Source organism: Malus sylvestris, chromosome 7 (genome assembly GCF_916048215.2).
Source record: "Malus sylvestris chromosome 7, drMalSylv7.2, whole genome shotgun sequence".
Classification (NCBI taxonomy): Eukaryota; Viridiplantae; Streptophyta; class Magnoliopsida; order Rosales; family Rosaceae; genus Malus; species Malus sylvestris.
Window position 1 is genome coordinate 27,742,617 of NC_062266.1, and position 17,032 is coordinate 27,759,648.

The window sequence follows — 17,032 nt, forward strand, 5'->3', positions numbered from 1 at the left end:
TTAGGCTTTTCTCTTCCTCCATCTCTATTTTATTTTTGTTCTTTTTTTCCTATCATTGTCTTTTATTATTGTTATTTTCTGATGGTTGTGTATAATCTATATATATTGGTCGAGGTGGTCAAAGAGAAAGCTTTGCTTTGCTAAACCGTGATCCTTTTTATGCACTTTAATTAGATGCAATCAAACAACCATCAATTCAAAAGATCATGCTTGATTAGCGTTTTGACTGTTAATCATTGGGATTTAGCTTGGCGTGCCGAAGGAGCCGAAAACGGATTTGGATCCTCTCCTGAGCAAAGGGTCCGAATCCTACTAACCAAGCAACACGGACCATTGGATCAAAATCCAACGGTTACAAACAGGGAATCCTTTAAAAGTTGTAATAATTATAGTCGTTGGATTTTGATCCAACGGTCTATATTGCTTGATCAGCAGGATTCAGACCCTCTGCTCCGGAGAGGATCCAAATCCGCCGAAAACGAACAAAAAGAAAAGGAAAAAAAGGATCTCGCATTGGACTATGGAGAGGTAATCCGAAGGACCCAAGAGATTAAGCAAAGAAAAAGTGAGAATCAAATCTTCACACAAATCTAAATCTTTCGTATGATTAGAAATGCTAGTGGATTTTTGGATGTCCCTTGGACCATAAACTGAATGATTCTTCCTTTTTATTCCATCTCGTTAACTTTTGTTTTACCATACACATTTGATGTGAAGCATTGTTTACTTAATGTGAAAAGAGAGCTTTATGATATCAAAAATATGTTAGTAGTTTTAAGCAGTTCTTGCGTTTACTTGGTTCACTTGCACAAAATTGGTTAATAGCATTAGGCAAAATGTAATGCATGATAAAATGTATATATGTGCCAAGAGGATTGAAGGCTCAAATGTTCTATACGGTCATGCAATTTCATGCTAATTTTATTTATATTATATGTATTAGTAGTTAAGCAAAGTTTTAATTAATTATCATGCCACGTCAAACAAGCAATTCCATGCCAAGCAAAAGTGGTGCAGATCTCAAATGATAAGGGGAAAAAGAAAAAGTCTATATTCACGATAGAGCCCAAGTTGTTATGTCGATGTTCAACGATGGAGAGTGTACGCAACTCGATGCCGGAAAGTTAAAAAGTCATTCTTGATGGCCGTTAATGACTGCTAGACCTCAATCGTGTGACTTATGTCTATTTGAAAAGATAAGAAAAATCTTGAAACTTTAGGGTCTGTTTGATATCTTATTTGAAAATTTTTATCATTTCTCAAAACATTTTTTAAGAACATTTCTTGAAAACAATTTTCTTTAAGATTCAAAAACTTGATTGGTTTGCAATTTAAAAATTTTAAATCTTACGACTTAAACTATACAAAGAGATCAAAAAGAGGGGGTCGTAGGAGAGGGAGAAAAAGGAGAGATGAGGAAAGTAAGTAAGAGATGATTGAAGAAAAGAGAAAAAAGAGAAGATCAGAAGAGATAGAGAGGAAAATAAGAAGAGAAGATCAGAGAAGATAGAGAGGAAAATGAGTGAGAGAAAAAACCGAGAGAATGAAGAGAGCGGATTAGAGGAGAGGTGAAAAAGGTAAAAAAAAAAAGTGGAGAGAGAAAGAAGAAAAAAGAGAGATAGATTTGGAGTGAGAGGGGAGGAGGGAAAAAAAAGAAATGAGTGAGTTTAAGTTTAAAAACTCTACAAACTCACTTTTTATGTTTTTAGAGAATAGACTATATTTTTGAGTTAGTCTTGAATTCAGTTTTTGAAAATAGTTCTACCAAACAAGTTTTTAAGGTCTAAAACTTGAAAATTGTTTGAGTTTAAAAAGTTGGATTCAAGTAGAGTACCAAACAGGCCCTTATCTTTCACTGATTTCATTTCATTACCATATGTTTACACAGTCAATTGAATGTCTATCTTTAATGCATAAATTGCTCAATATACATGCAAAGCATGCTTATAATACAAATTGCGATCATGTTTATAATTATGAGTAATGATATTCATACTATGTTTTTATACCACATTTCTATACCATCTTATATGACATCTGATGTAGATAGCCACATCATTTGAAAAATTTGTAAAACCCAAGGAAATGAAGGAAAAAGACTCATCGTATACCACAATAATCATTTAATTAACTAATTTTTCTTAATTATTAGTTTATTAAATAATGAACTAAATTTAAAAATCTAATTAATTCAAATGATGTGGCTGTACACATCAAATGCCATCCAAGGTGGTATGAAAATGTGGTACAAAAACATGGTATGAATAGCATTACTCTATAATTATACATGTCATGCCATTCATATGAGTTTTGATTTGGAGTGTATTATTTTCTTTTGTCAAGAAAGTGCTTAAGCCTGCATTAATTAGTTCTAGACGCATACTTATCATGCCTAAATATCATTGAATAGTGAAGTACGAGACTTGCATTGCTCGTTCTATAGATGACCCCAACATAAATGCGACTTCACTGGGGACTAGGCCATTACTCCTAGGTGGTTCTCTGCCTATCAAGCTTCTGGAGCACAGGCTGCCAAGAAAATAAAACAAGAGATGTTTCTCTCAAATTTTATTTTAGCTATAGACTATAGTTTCTTTCAAATAACTATGCATAAAGATTACTTACCCTTTATATGAGTTTATGCTTTAGATGTCTACCCTCAAGAAAAACGAATTTCTTGACAAGTCCATTTAGTGGTTTCAGAACTCATGGCACTTAGGTGCCGAAAAACTCTTAAGCAATATCCTCCTTGAGTCACAAATTGGAGTAACGTTGGAGCAATTCGTTGTATGTTCTACCACTGACAGACCCAAGGGAGCAATACTGTCACCTGCACCAACAATTTCCGAACTCAATCTTCAAAGCACCAGACCAATGAAAATTACAGACCCACCAACTTGGGGGCTCCGTGCCTGTAAAAAAAATTTCAGCATGCTCATCTCACTCTTCTACAACAAGATCCAAGGACACCACCATCCACGTCTCCTCCGTCATTGTTGTTCACATGCTTCAGGTCCTTTTGGGACATTGACACCACGACGTCGTTGCCGCACTTGGCGTTTCCTGCAATATCGTTGGACTCCGTTGAACTATTGAGACTGACTAATTTCCTTGCCATGCTATTTTAAACTGTTATATTTATGTTTTCTTATATTTTGTTAGCTTGCTATGGAACACTGCACAAGCATATTGGTTATAATTTCTTGACGAGTATTTGTTTTTATCTCATATAGACTTGAAATAACACAATAATATGATTGTAAGATTTTGCTAAAGACAATTGCTTATGAATAATTTAGCGTCTGTTTGTTGTGCATGTGAATGCATTAAAAGTTACCGACGCAAATTATCCAAGGGGTGTGATATCCACACACCCCATTTTACTTCTCACACACCCTTAATTTTCGGCCGTCGAATCGGATGAATTGAAGAAGATCAATGGACAGAAATTAACAAGGGGTGTGTGGGAAGTAATTTGGGGTGTGTGGATAGCACATCCCATTATCCAAATGTAAATTTTTGGGTAAAGTACAAAAAACTACCTCAACTATTGGTGTCATGACACTTTCATACCTCATTTTTTAAATTGACAATGTCATACCTCATCTTACGAATTTGTGCCAATGTCATACCTTCCGTCAGTTTCCCCAGTTAAATGCTGACGTGGCTTTTTGTGACGTGGCACACTTTATATTAAAAAACTAATAAAAAATATTTTTAATAATTAAATATTCCAAAAAAAAAAAAACCCAATTTCGTTTCGTACCCCCCGCCCCTTGCAACCCAGAAAGGAAGAAGAAGAGGAGGAGGAGGAGGAAGAAGAAGAAGGAAGGAAGAAAAAAAAAATATTTGTCCCCTCCACCCCCTGCAACCCCTTTCGTCCCTTCCCCCTATCTCTCTTCTCCCCCTTCATCTTCTTCCCCTACCTGCTTAATCTTCAACAAAAATATAAAATAAAATAAAATTCCCTCGCCCAGATCCCGTCACACCCCCCTCGGCCCAGATCCCGTCAAACCCCCTCCCTCTCTCTCTTCTCCCGTCAAACCCCACCCCCCCCCCTCGGCCCAAATTTGAAAACTCATCTTCTTCCCCTACTTGTTTTTTTTTCTTTCTTTTCTTTTCTCTCTTTCTTCTTCTTCTTCTGCAATTTGGGTGGGTTGGGGGGGCGGACGAACTGGGTTTTGGGTTTCCTTTTTTTTTTTCTTTTCTTTCTTCTTCTTTTGCAGGTGTGGGAGGGATCTGGGCGCGCGGGGGGGGGGGGGGGGGGGTGGGTTGGGTGTGCAGAGTGGGTGCGAGGGATAAGATGAACTGGGTTGATTTTTTTTTCTTTTTTTTGGGGGTTGCAGGAAGGGGTTTCGGGGGAGGGAGGGAGGGAGGGAGGGAGGGTGGGTGGGTGCGGGTGCGGAAGGAAGACGAACTGGAATTTTTTTTTTTTTTTTGGGTTGCGGGAATGGGGATCTGGGATAGAACATGAACATGGGAGGAAGGGAGGGGTGGGGGGTGGGGGCGGGGTAATCGAATCTAATGGTTTTTTTTTTTTTTTTCTTCTTCCTCCTCCTTCTTTCTAGGTTGCAGGAAGATGGGGATGGGAGGGACGAACAGAGGGTTTTTTTTTTTTTTTCTTCTTCTTCTGCTTCTTCTTCCTCCTTTTTTCTAGGTTGTAGGAAGATAAGGAGGGGGAGAGACGAATAGAAGTTTTTTTTATTTTATTTTTTACTTTTCTTTATTACTTTAATATTTTAAAAAATATTAAATAATTTTTTTAGTTTTTTAATAATATTTTATTAGTTTTTTAATATAAAGTGTGCCACGTCACAAGCCACGTCAGCATTTAACTGGGGAAACTGACGGAAGGTATGACATTGGCACAAATTCGTAAGATGAGGTATGACATTGTCAATTTTAAAAGATGAGGTATGAAAGTGTCGTGACACCAATAGTTGAGGTAGTTTTTTGTACTTTACCCTAAATTTTTATTACTGGGGACCAATTTCATTAAAAGCCCAGTAAATGAAGTTGGTCCAAAGGGCCATAGGAATCTTGTACGAGATTCTTCACACTCTGCAATTACAAACGCTGACCCACTCTTATCCTTTCTTTGGGCCACTCTATCATTAAAACCATACTAAGTACTTCTTCTATGGCGCGTTTACATAACAGTAATGAAAATATGAGGAATTGAATTGTGGAGGAATTGAATTGAGGAGGAGGGAGGAGATGGAATGAGGAGAAGTCAGAATCAGATTCATGTTGAAGCTGTTTACTTAAATGTTTTAGAATCAGAATAGAATTTCATAAAGTTGTTTACTAATTTATCAGAATCATAATATAAACCAGTATGATTACTAAAATGCCCTTGTCCCAAACCAAATATTTTATATACTTTAATGAGTTTATAAGGGATAGTCTTGGAAATAAAAAAAAGTAAGTGAGGACATAAAGGGAACAAAAGTGTCATTCCGATTATCCAAACAATCAGGAATTGGATTACCACCTAATACAAATAATTGAATTCCAAAATTTGTGTGGGCCCCACTGCTTTTTTGATTCCTCCATGTTTAGTAAACACCGGAGTACTCCGTAATTGGAATTCAATTCCACATTCTCATTCCGATTACGGATACGTAAACACGACCCTAGTATAACACTTGGAGGGAAAACAATATTGAAACAATAGACACATATTATTTTTAGCTCTTTATATAATTTTGTTTGATGTTATCTGTCGTTTTTATTTGATTTATTCAATTTAATAACGGCAAATAAAGAAAAGTTACCCAAGCATTGTTGATTATGCTTTTCCCAATCCAAATTCCTAAACATAATATCCAAAATGTAATTATCAGCAATTAGCATGGCTTTGACTTATGCGCCGGTAGAAGAAGAACAATTAGGAGTGAAAACTACGTTTGGTCTAACAGCTAAAAACTATAATAATTTTTAGCCGTTTGATCAAATTTTAAAACTCAGATCACTTGATCCTTAGGCTTTGGGGAGAGAGATCCAGAGAGGATCTATTTCCCTGAGCCATTTTGGACCGTTGCACACGTGGAATTTTGTTAAGACCCCACAATCACGCGGGAGTGGAAGTCCTACTTGGGTCTCTGACTCTCTGCCATCTCATTAACTATAGTTTTACCACAAACATTTGATGTTGAAGCATTGTTTACTTAATGTGAAAAGAGAACTATATGATATCATTAGTTATCACATGCATGCAATGGCGAAGCCAAGAATTCTTGTGAAGAGGAGCCTCTCACAATGTAGCAGGAAAAAGGGTAGTATCTATAAAATCACTAACCAAAATACCATATAATATGTATCCAGCGTAATCATATTCATCTTCGAGGAGTTTTCACATTTTGAAACAATAACATGATAGCCTCGTCATCTATACTATTAAAAGAATTATTAAACTCAATAGGGATAATCAAGAAAAAGTTTAGAAATCCTAACACTAAAGTAAGAGATAGAATAGAGTAGAAACCAATAAAAATTATAGACAATAATAGCAATTTACAAATCTTATTGTTACTTATTGAATAAATTTGTAACCTTTTTTATTAGTTGAATGAATTTGGAATTTGGAATGACAAAATATATGAAATCAGAAATTTTGAGAATGAGATAGGGAATAACTCTCGAATCTCTGCATTGTAACTTGAAAGAAATCAGATTAGAGTGTGAGGCAAGATTTTTTATTTTTATAAGTAAAAGTAAATGATGGGTTTGATTTTAAAGGTTTGATTTGTGATAAAGGACCATAACAAGAGATGATGATTGAATTTATCTGAAGTGTTGAACAATAGGAGGGTTTTAGAGCAAGAAAAATAGGTAGACAAACACATATATGTTTTTTTCAAGATCAGGATAGGCCAAAGACCACCATGGTCCCTTGATGCCTCCGCCAGTGGTTTTAACCGGTTCATGCATTGTACAATTTACTTGGTTCGCATGCACAAAATTGATTAGTAACATTAGGCAAAATGTGATGCATGATAAAGTATAGACGGTTGTAAGATTTTGCCACGGACAATTGCTTATGCGCAACTTAGCTAATGTTTGTCGTGCATGCAAGAGGCATATCCAGTGCCCAGAGTTGGGTAGCTTGTACGAGATTCGTGACACTTCGCAATTATAAACGCTGACCAACTCTTATCCTTTCTTTGGGGACACTGATCAAGATTTTTCCATGCCTTATGGGTCCATCATAAAAACTTTCATAAGTACTTCTGCTAGTATAACACTTAAGCGAAAACAATATCGAACGGCAAAAAGAGAAAAATACATGTTTTTAGCTTTGCATACACTTTTGTTCTAGGTTTATAGTGTGTCAGTTTCAAACTCTGAGATCTTTAACAACTAACATCCTCCCGCTGACGAGGGAAAAGACTTCACATTTTGACTATTCTTGTTGTTTAATTTATCTAATTTGATGATTAAAAATAAAATAAAAAACTGTGCGTCAAAATCGCTTTCTTGTCGAATACTATTTTCTACTTTTGTTTATACATTATGCAACGCATATTAGTCACTTTTGTCATTTAAAAAACAAAAAAAAAAAACATGCGTTACATTATTTATGATTTTTATTGAGGTTACCCAACCATTGTTCATTATCCTTTCCCAATCTAAATTCCTAAACACTAGCCTTCATGCATGCGCTCACACGTGTGCAGAAGACATTTTTTAAATCACGACAATATCACTCAAATTGAGTTCCTTTGTTTCCCAACATTTTATCAGCAACCAAAATTGTGTTAAACTAAACAAGTAGCAGTTGTGAGTTGGGTTTCACCTCTTTAAATTCGTAATATTTTTAACATGCATGTCCATCATTATTTCTTTAATTTGTTTTCAAAATGGGGTAAGATCATGTTGGTTCAAAACTACTGTTAACATGTTATCATTCAACATAGTATACCATGGATCAAACAATTAACGTTCGTAAACCAAAAAAAAAAGATGAGAAATTGATGGAAAAATTATTAGTCTAACATGACTAAGTTGTAGTGCAAACAATCATCAGTCTGACTCCCTTGAATGATGAAAATGTTTATTATAATCACAAAGTTCTCTGAATTTGGAGAAGATATATACCACAGAATTAGAATTAAAAATATAAAAAATATAAAAAAAAACTAATTCTCAAATATATACCAAAGTTGAACTCTTTCTCTAACTTTGTTATAAAGAGAAAACACCCCATGTAACCAATTGCAAATTATGAGAAGCCACCCCTGGTGTCTGTCACCAACTTCTTTACATCCAAAGTCCCCATCTTCTGCAACCTAAACCAACCAAAATCCAACACAACACCATGTTATACTTACAATCTCTATCAATTAACAAACTTTCGTCTTCTCCAATTGGGATTACAAACATCCACCAAATGATTTCAGATCAGTCCCCAAATTTGTAAAACATGTTTTTATGCAAACAAAACAACGAAAAGTACGAAAAACTTAAACCCAACCAAGTGGTTTTCTTAAAGCAAGAAATTGGAGCTAACACAAACAAAATCTATCAAATTACCAATATGCAATCAGTGAACAATTTCATAACAAAAACAGTTAAATAGACCCAAATGAGATTAAAAGTTAAGAATTCACCAAACAAATTGAAAATCTAATTCTAAAATTCCAAATATCCACCAAATGATTTCAAATAAAGTTTTAAAGTCGAATACATGTTACTGATACATAAGGGTATATAAGAATGAGAAGTAAAGTATGATAATTTTAAAGCGAAAAGGGCCAATCCTACTCTTTGGGAAATCACATTTTGAGCTTGGCTGCTTTTCAGTTTCACTCTACTCTTAGATGTGTTCTTCTTTATGGGTAGACTTTCCAACCAAACATCTGTTCACAGATATAATTGTCCCTAGGTACACCAACACATTCCAAAATCATATATATTCTCTAATGTAAACTAATTCTTAGCTAATTAACATATTCAAATCCTTATTTTCTCATATGATTATGTACCAATAGGATTAGGCAAATCTTTACCTTTACCAAACTGATGTCTGGATGCACCTCGTCCAGAATTTGATGACATTATACTTGAATCAGAATTTTATTTTATTTTTTTTAAAAGAAAGAATTTGATGAGATTATACCAAATCAGAAAATTTAAAAAAAAAAGAATTTGATAACATTATAACTGTAAAACCCAAAAAATCAATATATATCAATTCCTGTAAAACCCCAAAATCAGAAAATTAAAAAAATAGAATTTGATAACATTATACCTAAAGAAACCCCAAATTTCCAGTCAAAGGAAAATTAATACAACCTCTGGAAAAAATAATCAGGAGATAAAAACACAGATACCAAAAAATAGAGTCAGCCAAATAATCATATAAATTGTGATTTATATGAAAATTTAGGGGGAGGGTAAAGATTGGAAACGCACAGAGAGGGAGGTCTTGTATTTCTGCCATTATGAAATGCAATGCTCCTTGTCCCATCGGCCCTTGACAAACTTCTCCGAGTACTACCTGAACAAAGGGACGATATCCATTGAACCCTTTTCAGAAAATGAAAAACGGATTTTAGAGAGAGAGAGAGAGAGGAGAGAGAGAAATTAGGGTTTAAGAGCTAATTAAAGGAGATTGTATTGTGTTCATTTTTTCTTTTGTTCTTCTTTTAAAAACGACTCTTAATCAAGATTCCTCTTCATCGTACACTAACTTATGCAACACCACCTAAAACACACACACACACACACACAAGGACATTCTCCAAAACACAAAAAAATTAAGAACAAATGGATTTGCATAGATTCAACATTCACAATATACAAAATTCAACCTCCACAATATACAAAAAGTAAAAATTTTGTTACACAAAATTCTGAAAGGAAGATGCTAAATTATTTACCTTGTGCACAAAGGGCTTGGAAGTCTATACATAATAGCCGAAAAACAAACAGCAATCTAACAATATAAACAAACTCTCAAAATCACAGAATCAAAATTGAAACAGAAAAGCCATTTATAAATTCAAAACAACCAGCCAAATCACAAATACAAAATTCAAACAAAAAACCCATGTAGACATCGAAAACCACAAAAATAAAATTCGAAGCAGCCACACTGAGAAAGTCACGAAACTCACCGGAAGACGCTAGATTTCGAGGATAAAAATCGATCCTAATCGAATTGAAAAACTGATGAAATTTGTAGCCACCGAGAGGTTTTAAAATTATAAAAATTTGAACAAAGAAAAGAGAAATAAAAAACCAAAACGCGAAACAAATATGCCGGATAGCTCACCAGGAAACCCAAGGTTTCTGCAGGATTGACGATTTCCTGAAAACCAAGCTTTTCTAGGTTTAAACTTTCTTCCCGAAGGAAACAGATGTAACATTCTTGCAAAGAAAATTCGATCACGAATTGAAAAAGAGAGAGAGAGAGAGAGAGAGAGAGAAAGAGACGAACCTTCTTGTGGAGGCTAGCGATTTGGAGCTTGAGAGAGAGATCGATAAATCTGTGGAAGCAAATGGAAGGGCCCTGCTTTTCCATCTTTCTTCCGTTCCAAGACGAGCAACATATGTATAGCAGGAAGAAAATCCAACAAAAAGGCACACAGATGAGGACTCGCGGGCAGCGCTCTGCACAGTGAAACAAAAAGCAGAACACTCTGGAGTGAAACTGCGCTTGGTTAACGGTCACATCACGGGCACGCCAGCCTGAAGGACATGATAAGCTCCCAGGAATCTGATCGGAACATAAGTTAATCAATACGTGGCGTCTTGCAGATAATCATCCAAATCACGCTTTGCGCCATTTTGGACCGTTGCTCACGTGGAGCTTCGTCTAGGACCCCACGATCACGCGGGAGCAGAACTCCTACGTGGGTCTCTGCCGTTGCATGCTTCATGCACAGGGGATGGGCCCAGAATTTTAAACACCGGTGGACTCAACTTCGAAGACAAGAGGTGGAGGGAGTGAAAGGAGAAAAATGATGATGGGGTGAAGAGATTTTTTAATGTGACCAGCACACAAGATGATACATCACGTGTCATTATAAAAATTATGAAATATGTTTGTTAAAAAGCTAATAATTTAAAAAATAAAATTTTTCACCATTTACATAAAAACACGTGATGTACCATCCCTATTCTCGTCGCAATCAAAAATTTCTCGATGGGGTGGGGTCTAATCTGGAAATTGAGGAGTCATTTGTTATTTTATGGCCTAACTGGGTTGGGTATGGAACTGAGGTGGGCTGAATGGGCTAATCCCCGTAAGTATTAACCTTTTGTCTGAAATTTCGGTTGGGCTGCAGCCCAACCCAGCAAAGCCTCCATCCGGATCTCTGCTCATGCAGTATCCAAATCATCAATGTGAAATGAAAAGGACGGGTTGTTCTTGTTTGTAACCGACCAGGAAAAAGAAAAGAACCGGTTTTGGGGCTAGAGAAAAGAGAAACGGCGGCTTTTAAGTTTTCAACATGAATCCAACTACTATTACGACTTTTTTGGGTAGGAAAGGGATCCTATCCTGATCACTTCATCCGAATCCACTAAATTCAGATATTCGAGTCGTTGAAATTTAATCCAAGTGCTAAAATTATTATAATTTTTAAAGTGAGCCCTTATTTGTAGCGGTTTGATCAAATTTCAATAGTTCAGATCCACGAATTTGGTGGATTAAGAAGAAAAGGTCCGGAGAGAATCCCTTTTTCTGTTGGTCGGCAAAATGTGATGAGTTATATCCAATTAAATTGGACTGGTAATCAAACAGATGTTTGTCGTTTTAATTGAACATAAACCAACCGATATTTGTTGGGTAAGAACGTAACTTGGATATAATAGGACAAAATAGGTTACGAATCTCAAATAAAGTGAGTTATCTAACTTACCTCATAGTCTCCCACACTTCAACGTCGTCGAACAAATTTTCGCATGTTCTCTCAACTGCAATGACAAATTTAGATCAGGTTTTTGCATGTGTGGTTACTGATGATTAAATTATTAACTAAATGTTAATTAATGTACTTATTTTTATTGATAACACACCATATAATTTATAATTTTGATCTGAAAAATTAATCTAATTGATCTCCCTACCATTAATCGTGGTACAGTAAAAACTTGAGCGGTGTTTATTTATACTCTTCCCATCATTTCAGCATCTGCTGGAAACGCTACACACGTGCGCGTGGGAATTTCATTGTCATCATCGAGTCATCGTTATATAAAGACGCCATCTTTCCGCGTCGAGCACATCCTTCATCAGACGCCGATGGCCACCGAAGCTCCCGGCTATACCACCCGATTTATCGTCTCCCTTTCAACCCGACGACCCGATTGCCCCTCTCCGTTTCCGAAGCTCCTTTATCGCCTCGAAACGGGTCAGTCCAACTCCAACTCTCTCACTCTCACTCCCAAAATTACTGATTTTTTGTATTTATTTTATTTTATTTTTTTCTCACCTTGTTAATTTGAGATTGAAGTAATTGGTGGATTTTAGTTAAAACCCCTAATTTTATTAGTTTAGCTTCAATTCCTTGTTAATTTCTGGTTAGAACAACAAAATTTAAAACTTTTGGGGGTTTTTGTTTGTAATTGTATCTAAAACCCACTAGGGTTTTGAAATTTTTTATTAATGTCTTGCAATTTATCATTAGTTAATGGAAATTTTTTTCCAAAGGTACATCCTTTCTGGAGGGTTTTTTTATGCTAAGTAATGATGTGGTGGATTTGCCTTTTTCATATCCATTTTATCATGTCATGGACTCATGTTTGTATGTCTATGACATGACCAGAACATTGAAGATTGCAACTGCTGCAGCCATGAGTGATGCAATTGATTTATCCGGGGATGGCGGTGTTCTCAAGAAAATTGTAAGGCGTGCAAAGCCAGATGCAATTGCTCCGACCCAAGACCTTCCGCTCGTTGATGGTAAGGGCTAGAGTGTTGTTGCTGATCATATTTATTTTTCGTTTGTGCAGTGGGAACATTTTGTGATTAGGTTGAGTGGAAATACCTAGCAAACTTATGTTCAATTTGTTAATAATCATATATATTATGTTGGCAGTTCATTATGAAGGCATTCTTGAGGAAACCGGCGAAGTCTTTGACACGACGCACGAAGATAATACAATATTCTCATTTGAGATTGGGAAAGGCAGTGTGATCAAGGCTTGGGATATTGCGGTGAAAACCATGAAGGTTTAAAATAAGCTTCTCTTTGAGGATTTTTTTGTGAAATTTTCAAGTCCCCTATTACATGTTTTCTCTTTTGATTGTTTCATCAGGTTGGGGAGATTGCTAAGATCACTTGCAAGCCAGAATACGCCTATGGAAGTGCTGGTTCTCCGCCAGATATCCCACCTGGGTAATGCTATTGTTCTATTCATTATTTTTCTGTCAATTTTTTTTTTATTAAGGGACACTAGGAGTGCTAGTAGCTTTGTTAAGTTAAAAATATGTTTGCGCACCGATGTGCCAAAACAACACTGTCCAGACATAATTATCTCCCAAATGTGGATAGTATATGCTTATAGTAAACAATTGCATCTTAGTCTATGATTTAAGAGTTATTTGGTTGGTGATCTTCGATTCCCAACTATAAACCAATATATTTGTTGAATAGATGTAAAATCTCCGGAAGCAAGAAATGTACATAAATTCCAGGTGGCAAGACAAGGGAGGGTCTTCACGCTCGATACTTGCCAATCTGTGCATTATGCATTCTGGTTTATGACTGTATCCAAGTGTTCGTAAAAGTCTGCATCAATTTTCTTGGTCAATCATGTTTTATTTCTTGTTACAAATGGTGTCTCTCTACAATGCCTTTGGAATTAATTCATCGTCCATTACAAATTACTCCTGCAGTGCAACCCTTGTATTTGAAGTGGAGTTAGTTGCTTGCAATCCGCGGAAAGGATTAAGTTTGGGTAGTGCTTCAGAGGAAAGGGCTAGGCTAGAGTAAGTCCATTTACTTTTATCTACTCCATAACTTATATTCCAGATATATAATGCAAGTCTTATTGTTACCGTTGAACTTTTTGTTGGTTCCGTTGAGATCTACCAACTTTTTTGTGACCAGTATGATTGATTGAATTTTACGTTGGTCCTCACAACAGAGAACTGAAGAAACAGAGGGAGTTAGTTGCTGCAAACAAAGAGGAAGAGAAGAAGAAGAGAGAAGAGGCCAAAGCTGCTGCCGCCGCTCGTATTCAAGCAAAGTTAGATGCCAAGAAGGGCGGAGGAAAGGGAAAAGGGAAAGCAAAATAGGCACTTGGTCGCATACTCGCATGTTTGCATGAGCTTGATCCTTCATATTTATGCAGATACAATAAATAAATTTAATTCGCGAGTTAGACCGAACTATGTCCTTCATAAATAAGTTATTTTCGGACCAGAAAAGATGGTATTGATGTGTTATTGAAATATGAGGTGTTGAATTATTACATAATCTTATGCTGAATTATTGCATTTCTTTACTGTGCTGCATGGAATTAATCGGCCCGATTGAAATTTCCTAGATCGGAAATTCCGATTCTAATAATTTCCGGCGCTAAATTCTTGACAACAGTTCCAAATTCGGGAACTTTATGAATCACAAGGCTTTAACAAGGAGATTTCAATCAAATACACAAAACTTGTATTGTAATTGTAAGTATCAATTTCTTCACCATCGAATGACAAGGTCTCGTAAGTCTGTAGATTTTTAGCCTCGCCTCTCGAATCATGAGTAATTTAGGAGACGCTGTTGAAGATGTAACCCTTCTGCCTGACCCCCTTCTGTGACTTGTTCAGGTCTTCCTCTATCTATGGCAGTATCGAGCTCTCGAAATCCAGGCCCTTCAAGTTTATCTGCCGAGACATCTCAGTGACAGCAGCTGGCAGCGGATTAGCATCTTCAGTTACACTTGATGCATCTACTGCAGAGGATACACCGCAAGGAGGCGGAACATTGCGTACATTGCATCCTCCTCGATCTACTTGTAACTTCAAGGATGACATGGAGGTGTTCTACCCTCTAGTGGATGTTCATCCAATCACACGTACACTTGACAAGCCGTGGGATGCTGACAGATCAAACAAGGATCATTTGTTTGCAGATAAGAAGCCACCTTCATCACTTATGTTTCCTTGGCCCGGAAGGATTTTTAGTTTTTTGGAGGAAATGAATGCTCAACGTCGAAGTTCATCTTTTGAATTGTAATTAACAACCCTATATGGATTGTTCTGAATGATAATTTGTGTTATTCCTCTTCTCAAAAAAAATAAAAAATATAAAAAAATAATAATTTGTGTTATTCCTTGGTGCAGGATGACATACAGTCGTCGTTGTTTGCGCTATCAGATTCAACTCCTGCTCCATCATCCAAGAGTGAAGACTCATCCGTCACCCTTCCAGAAGCTTGGGGTTGTGAGATTTTATGTAAGCATAACCACCTGCGGCGTCCGCCATTCTCTTTTCCATCTTGCATTGGGAAGTGACCTCAGAAATCAGGTTCAATTTTATCTGGATTGCCAGAACACATATCCTCCAGTGCCATGCCTATTGGGACAGGCTAACCTTGATTCACCAACATCTTTGGCCTTTCCTCAAAGATTCTATCTAATTATGCAGAGAGAATTATCGCCGCATCAAACTTCAACGACAGAACGTCCCTGGCAGTGGGTTTGCCGGAAACAAATTAAGCAGCAGCTGAAGGCAGATAAGAGGTGAACTGTCGAGTAGCTTGTTGTCCAAGTCAGACACATCAAACTGCCACAGAATCAGGTGCTCTTCCACGCAAGAAGAAACTCTTGATTCTTTTCGGAATTCCACACAAGAAGATATATAAATTTTAAGAAAAATTCATATGCGAGAGGTACGCATCTGTTATCTTCTTGTTCTTTTTTTAATTTTCTGGAAAACCAAAAGCTGAGCTGATGAAGGAAGTTAAGCCTCTTCGGAAAGAATACCAGCAGCACTGGCAACTGCTATGAGCGCCCGTGAAGATTGTTACTGTTTTGATTTTTTTATTTTTTTATTTTTTATTTTTGTCAAGGGAAAGATTTTATTTCAACCAAAACACAAACTTACAAACAGACAAAGGCCCAACAACACCTATACACAGCCAAAAAGGGCCTAAACAGAAAGAAAACAACATAAACAGAAAATGAGCCCAAAAGCCCAAAACCAAAGAACATCCGAGAAGCATCAATGCCTTCTCCACCGACGATCCAAGGAATTGTCAGCCATCCGATACCCCAACCACCGTTGATCATCTTCTTCGCTGACGTCTCCTGCGCACAGCCATAAGCTATGAGTAATCAGCATCCAAGCGACAGAGGCCAAGCACCAGTTGGAAGCTCAAAACAAGTCCCGAGCAACACTGCCGCAAGAGGCAAACACAAAGGAGAACGTGGTGGTGTGGAACACACCCGATCCGGTGCAAGCGCCGAAACTCTACACACGATCTCGACATAAGACATGGCTAAAAAACGAAGCAAGGAAGAATCAGGAAGAAGAGAACCCACAAAGTTGGAGGAATTGAAAAGGTCAAATAGAAAATTGGGGAGAACCAACAGTAGATACAGGGAGAAAAGAAGGAGAAAAGGAAGAAGAGGACACAGCACCCGACCCCAGCCGAAGCTAGGGCCAGTGCCACCGAAGAGCCTGGAAGAAGATCTCACAGAAGTACTCTCACAGCAGAGAGAAAGAAACTCTCACAGAGGAAAAAACTCAATTTCGAAGGTTTAGGCACTTTGTCGCTTCAAGCGTTATAATTTGCAATTTCCCCCAACACGGTAGTACTAGAAAAGACTTAGATTTATGAGTTTTTCAATTTTAATCCAATCACAAGCGCTAAAAAGGCCATGTTCGTAAGGTACGGAGATGTTATCGCTCTCCAAAAATTCATCCTGCACTCCTTGGTGAAAGAACATAAGAGCAAAGTGCAAGACTATGTTGGAGCGTCAACTAACAAATCCGTAAATTTAAAACAACGGAATTTCATTTCGAAAATCTATTTTTATCGGAATCTATAAGTAACCAGTAAACAAGCTTTTGTCAACAAA

The 17,032-nt window shown here is 36.8% G+C and overlaps 3 protein-coding genes across 6 annotated transcripts; 2 read left to right on the forward strand and 1 right to left on the reverse strand.

Annotated features, from left to right (window-relative positions):
* Window positions 1–7,973: 7,973 nt before the first annotated feature.
* On the reverse strand, window positions 7,974–10,768 carry LOC126629672 (uncharacterized). Of its 2 annotated transcripts, XM_050299767.1 has the most exons (5): window positions 10,445–10,768; window positions 10,280–10,315; window positions 9,885–9,940; window positions 9,418–9,531; window positions 7,974–8,291 (listed from the first exon to the last, which is right to left on the reverse strand). In XM_050299767.1, exons 1-5 carry the CDS (start codon window positions 10,526–10,528, stop codon window positions 8,225–8,227), a joined length of 357 nt encoding a protein of 118 aa, XP_050155724.1. In that variant the 5' UTR covers window positions 10,529–10,768; the 3' UTR covers window positions 7,974–8,224. The 2 variants fall into 2 exon arrangements, 1 of the variants encoding a protein (XP_050155724.1); XR_007625826.1 differs by lacking the exons at window positions 9,885–9,940; window positions 10,280–10,315 and having other exon boundaries at window positions 8,228–8,291; window positions 9,418–9,502; window positions 10,445–10,752.
* A 1,428-nt stretch (window positions 10,769–12,196) lies between these two features.
* LOC126628655 (peptidyl-prolyl cis-trans isomerase FKBP20-1-like) lies at window positions 12,197–14,452 on the forward strand. The gene is made up of 6 exons (XM_050298425.1): window positions 12,197–12,362; window positions 12,777–12,913; window positions 13,050–13,183; window positions 13,270–13,349; window positions 13,850–13,942; window positions 14,101–14,452. The coding sequence occupies exons 2-6, from the start codon at window positions 12,805–12,807 to the stop codon at window positions 14,249–14,251; spliced, it is 567 nt and encodes a 188-aa protein (XP_050154382.1). The 5' UTR covers window positions 12,197–12,362; window positions 12,777–12,804; the 3' UTR covers window positions 14,252–14,452.
* Window positions 14,453–14,568: 116 nt separating this feature from the next.
* LOC126628654 (uncharacterized) lies at window positions 14,569–16,806 on the forward strand. 3 transcript variants are annotated; one of them, XM_050298422.1, is made up of 3 exons: window positions 14,569–14,632; window positions 14,777–15,181; window positions 15,293–16,806. In XM_050298422.1, the coding sequence occupies exons 2-3, from the start codon at window positions 14,982–14,984 to the stop codon at window positions 15,693–15,695; spliced, it is 603 nt and encodes a 200-aa protein (XP_050154379.1). In that variant the 5' UTR covers window positions 14,569–14,632; window positions 14,777–14,981; the 3' UTR covers window positions 15,696–16,806. The 3 variants fall into 3 exon arrangements, with proteins under 3 accessions (XP_050154379.1, XP_050154380.1, XP_050154381.1); XM_050298423.1 differs by having other exon boundaries at window positions 14,582–15,181; window positions 15,293–15,476; window positions 15,597–16,806; XM_050298424.1 differs by having other exon boundaries at window positions 14,582–15,181; window positions 15,293–15,404; window positions 15,597–16,806.
* Window positions 16,807–17,032: the final 226 nt, after the last annotated feature.